This window comes from Crocuta crocuta, unplaced genomic scaffold, assembly GCF_008692635.1.
Source record: "Crocuta crocuta isolate KB4526 unplaced genomic scaffold, BGI_CrCroc_1.0 scaffold729, whole genome shotgun sequence".
In the NCBI taxonomy this organism is placed as follows: domain Eukaryota; kingdom Metazoa; phylum Chordata; class Mammalia; order Carnivora; family Hyaenidae; genus Crocuta; species Crocuta crocuta.
In genome coordinates, this window is record NW_027528876.1 from 109,394 (window position 1) to 114,384 (window position 4,991).

The 4,991-nt window shown below is 69.6% G+C and overlaps 1 protein-coding gene across 1 annotated transcript in view; it reads right to left on the bottom strand.

The window, feature by feature from the left end:
- Positions 1–4,991, bottom strand: part of JAG2 (jagged canonical Notch ligand 2) — a 22,814-nt gene that overhangs the window by 2,711 nt on the left and 15,112 nt on the right. The window contains exons 14-23 of the mRNA XM_077756743.1: positions 4,898–4,984; positions 4,702–4,815; positions 4,455–4,571; positions 4,058–4,085; positions 3,886–3,971; positions 3,328–3,441; positions 3,105–3,220; positions 2,455–2,703; positions 1,870–2,001; positions 37–202 (exon numbers count right to left, since the gene is read on the bottom strand). Of these exons, the coding sequence (XP_077612869.1) occupies positions 37–202; positions 1,870–2,001; positions 2,455–2,703; positions 3,105–3,220; positions 3,328–3,441; positions 3,886–3,971; positions 4,058–4,085; positions 4,455–4,571; positions 4,702–4,815; positions 4,898–4,984 (1,209 nt within the window). The remainder of the gene's footprint in view (positions 1–36; positions 203–1,869; positions 2,002–2,454; positions 2,704–3,104; positions 3,221–3,327; positions 3,442–3,885; positions 3,972–4,057; positions 4,086–4,454; positions 4,572–4,701; positions 4,816–4,897; positions 4,985–4,991) is intronic.

A 4,991-nucleotide genomic window follows, 5' to 3' on the forward strand; every position in this document is an offset into this window, starting at 1 on the left:
ACCTCCACCTTCTCTGCCTGGCCCCGCCCCCAGCACCCTGCTCACCCACGGAAGAGCCGCCCACGACCACAGTCTCCACTTTGACCTCGGTGATGGCCAGCAGCAAGGAGCTGTTGCCCCGCTGGGTGATGGCGGCCACGATGGCGTGCGCGGTGCTCTGGATGAGGCCGCTGTCGGGCAGGTCCCGCGCGGGGCTGAAGGACTGCGGCAAAACACGCACAAGACCCCACTCACCATAGGGGCCAGGGCCGCGCGCCCGGGCTGCGCACAGACCCCGGGGGCGCCGAGGCTCCGGGCCTGCCACCCAGGGGACCGCGGGGGCCGGGGACCAGGGGCCCCAGGGCGTCCTGTGCGGAGACTCAGTGGAACAGGATCCTGCAGGAGGGCCGCCCCAGCAGCTCGGTTCAGGCGGAGGTGGGCTGGGCCCTGACCCCCTGGCACCCGGAGCAAGGATGGCCGTCCCTCCCAGGTGGGCGCCCGGCCCCAGCTGGCTATGCCCAGGTCTGAAGGGCTCCACAAGCAGGTCAGTGCTCTCCGCCGCCCCCCCACCGCCATGCCTGCCTCCATTGAGTGGCCCTTGTCACTCTGACAGTGGCTAGTAGCCAGCACCCCGAGAAACCGCTGTGCCTTTTCCCATTTCTCCCTGTGCTTCCCCAGCCTCACGACGCTGGTGCTTTCGAGCCTACACTTGGTACCCACCCAGGACCCAGAGCAAGGCCCTGAGAACACCTACTTCGCCTGGGGCCCAGACCGCACATCCCAGGGTGACCTGAACCAGGGGGCGCCCTTCCTGCACACACCCTGGGGGACACCACACGGGCAGAACAGGGAACCAAGTGAGGATGAGCATCTCCACCTACGATCCTGCCTGGCCGGGGCACCCAGCCTGCCTCGGACTCGGCCCCACCGCTGGGAGTCAGGGCACCAGACGGGGGCTCTCCACCCACAGCTTCGGGGATCTCCTCACTCCCTCATCCCCGCCGGGGAGGAACCACACTGTTGAACCCTATTGCTGTGCACGCCGGACCCTGGACGGGGGCCTTCACTCTCGGCACTGCCTCTCAGCCTTAACTGAGGTTACCTGGGGCCGCTCACAGCTCGAACCCCCTGCGGCCTCAGACAGCAGACCCGAGAAGGTCTGTGGGCCAAGTCCAGCGTCCCAGCCACCCCCGTGCCCCAGAACCCCTGGGGCTGACGGCCAGGCGTCCAGCGTCCCAGCCACCCCCGTGCCCCAAGAACCCCTGGGGCTGACGGCCAGGCGTCCAGCGTCCCAGCCACCCCCGTGCCCCAGAACCCCTGGGGCTGATGGCCAGGCGTCCAGCGTCCCAGCCACCCCCGTCCCCCAAGAACCCCTGGGGCTGACGGCCAGTGCCTGGCAGGCTCACGTGCTGCAGCGGAGCCCGGCCTCCAGGACCTCCCCCCACGCCTCCCCCTACCCCCCCCAGCCATGCCCCCTGGGGCAGCACCCCTCTCCCACAGACCCCTCCTCTAGTTCCGCAGATGGCACAGATGACGCTACCCCACACCCTTGTTCCCGTTTCCTGAGAAGCTGGCCCCCACTGGCCCCCAACCTGGAGCTGCATCCTGGCCCTTCCTGCCCCTCAGGCCCCCCAACCCCTGCCTCCCGTCCGCTGCCAGCCTGGCTGCGCGCACCGCTCCATCAGCCCTGGCGAGGGCGCACGAGGGGCCCGGGCCCCACGGCGCACAGATGCGCCAGGACAGACTCCTGAGTCCGTGTGTCAGCCCCTCTCCCCAGCACCTGGGGACATGCCTGGCCTGGGCCCTCGGACCCAGCACCTCCGGAGAACGGACAGCACGGGACTGTGGGAAAGCGAGCAGGGCAGCCACCCCCCAATGCCCGGTGCTCACCACGGCCACCTCGACTGCGCTGGCGCCCGAAGACGGCCGGTCACAGAGCAGCACCAGCAGGCGGTCACGGGCCACCGCTCTCGTGGCCGGCAGGGCGCGGATCCCGGAGCAGATGGCGCCCACGGTGGTGCCCTGGGCAGAGACAAGTGGCACACGAGTGGGATCCGGAGGCTTGGGACCGAGGCTGCCCCACAGTCACATGGCAGGTCACAGCTCACAGCCCCACAAGGAGGAGGGCGGGGATGTGGAGGTCCCGGAGGGGCTGGCTTCCCAGTCCCCTCCTGCACCCCCCACCAGCAGTCGGCGGGGTGGGGGAGCCCGGAGGCGCCAGCCCCCCGCGCCCGGTCCTCACTCGCCCCCTGAAGCAGCTCCACGTGCAGGCCCATGGCCTGGAGGGGCCTCACCCTGTCCTGGGCCCGCTTTTCCAGTCTCTGAACTAACGCACACTGGGCTCTACCCTCCCTGTCCTGCGGCTCCGTGGCCAGGCTCCCTGAGCAAGCGGGCCCTGTGTGTGGCCGCTCTGAGAAGCGACAGAGCCTGGGGCTGTGCAGACGTCCGGGATGCCCGCCTTCCGGGACCGCTCACCTGGGGCACTTGGTCACGATTGAAGTGCAAAGTGAGGCGTGCACAGTTGTTGTCCAGGTGGCTGGAGCGTGGCAAGCACAGGGTGCCAGGCAGCACAGGCTCCTCGGTGCCACACTCCCCCCAGGCCGCACAGGGCGGCTGCAGGCACTGGCCGGGAGCCTTCTCTTGGCACCGCTGCCCCGGCGGGCACTGGGCACTTAGGGCGTCGGGCCGGCCGGTCAGCAGGCAAGGCTTCCGCCCACACCACACCTGGGTCAGGCAGGCACATAGGACAGACACGCAGATGAGGACCCACAGACAGACACGGGCACCGTGCAGGAGAGAGAGAGACGCGGTGGGATCAGCAAGGCCCAGGTCTGCATCCGGACCCGCCACAGCCTCCCAGGATGAACTCAGAACCAGAAAGGACCCCCACCAGAATGGGGAGGGCCCGAAGAAGGACGAGGCCAGGCAAGGCCCATGCTGGGGGCTTCTGGAGCCTAAGCAGGGTCTCAGTTTCCCCAGGTGCACAGCGAGAGGAAGGGCCTTCCTCCGGCTCTCCACAACCCCAGCACTGGCGCCCTGGGTCTCACAGGTCCAACATCAGCGTTACGGACAGGTGACAGGGTCCCCGGGCCAGGGGCCAGGAAGTCCTGGGGGCGCCCCCGTACCTTGCTGCAGTCCCGGCGGCCGTCCACACAGCGGCAGCTGTTACAGTCCTCCACCCAGGAGCCCCCGTGCGGGAAGGGCACGCCCTGTGCCCAGCAGGACCTCCCAAAGACAATCACTGAGGGGAGACAAACCGGAGTCATCAGCAGGCCGGCCCTGGGAGGCCATGTCCCATCCATGCCCCAACCTGGCATGGCCCCACTGGGCGAGGTGCCCCTCACCTACCCTCCTGGCACCGCAGGCCGGCGCGGCCCGGTGGGCAGCTGCATCGATAGCCGTTGATCTCATCCACACACGTGGCCCCGTAGGCACAAGGCGAGGACTGGCACTCGTCAATATCTGTAGGAGAAGTGGTGAGGCTCAGGGGACAGGGAGGAGGCCAGCGCCCGCACTCGGGGCCCAGGAGGACCCCCGGGCAGGGAGAGGAGCCCCCCCCGCCGGCTCGGGCCTCGGTTCGCCCTGTGGGGCCTCTGCGCTGGGCGGGGCACCGGCACATCAGCCCGGGCTCTGATGAGCACCCAGCCCTGTCCTCCTCCATCGGCCTCTGGGGAAGCATCGCCTGGCAGAGCAGCCCCCCGCGGCCGGCACGGGGTGAGCAAGGGGGTTCCGCTGGTAAGACACGTGCAGCGAGGCTCGGAACAAGGGCGGAAAGCGACCGGTCGTTCCGTCCTTCCGGGTTCACGGATACTGATGGCCCCAGACTCCTGACACGTGGGCCAGGTTGGGAGGAGCTCCCAGGGCTGGGGCCCCACAGCCCCCACCCAGGCGCCCCAGGGTCCTCACTGATGCGGCAGTCAGGACCCGCGAAGCCGGGAGCACACTCGCAGCGGAACCAGTTGACCCCATCAACGCAGACACCGCCATTGTAGCTGCAGGGGAGAGGGCGGGCGTCAAGGGGGCCCCCCCGGCAGGCCGAGTGCCCCTGGGCCAGCCAGCCTCCAGGGCCGCCACTCACCAAGGCAGGGGGTTGCAGTCGTTGGTATCTGTGTTTGAGGAAAGAGAGGAGAGTCAGCGCGGCATCCGCCCCCTCAGCGCCCCTGTGCCAGGCCTGGGGGGCCCCATCCACACCAGCCCACTGGACAAGGCCGGCAGGCAGAGGGCGCCGGGGCCGCTGGTCCAGGAAGAGGTGTCGTGGAGGAGCCCATCCTGGAGAATGCCTCGGACCCGCCAGGGAGCACCCAGCAGGCTGACAGACGCCGGGGCACATGGTGACTGGGGGCAAGGCTAAGGAGCTGGGGGTGGGGGTCAAAAGTGACACTGCAGGTCCTGGGACACACCAGGGCTTTGGGGCAAAGGTGGGCTCCCCCCCACAGGCCTCTGCCCGCTCCCCACGGCCCCCACCCACAGCTCACTGTGTGTGCAGGTGCGGCCCTCCCAGCCATCCCGGCAGATGCAGGAGAACGAGTCTCCGCTGCCCACGCAGGTGCCCCCGTTGACGCAGGGGTTGGGCAGGCAGCTGCTGTTCTCGGCTGCGAGGGAGGAAGAGAAGAGAGCCTTCTCATCTGACCCTGGGCAGGCGCGGGGCGCCGGCTGGCGGCCGGCCAGGACGGAGCCGGGGGCGGGGCCGGGCCCAGCGAGCCCGGAGCCCCGCCTCCTCACCGATGTTGCAGGTGCTGCCCTTCCAGCCTGGGGGGCAGGCGCAGCGGAAGGTGTCCCCGCTGTCATAGCACGTGCCGCCGTTGCTGCAAGTGTAGGCATCGCACTGGAACTCGCCTGTGGGCACACAGGCCGCTCAGTGGGCGCGCCCACGGGGGCGCGCAGACCCCAGCGCGGCAGGGGCGTGGCGGGCACTCACGCGAGTGGCAGGTCTTGCCCTTCCAGCCGTCGTCGCAGGCGCAATAGAAGTCGTTGACCAGGTCGTAGCAGCGGCCGCGGCTGTGGCGGGGGGC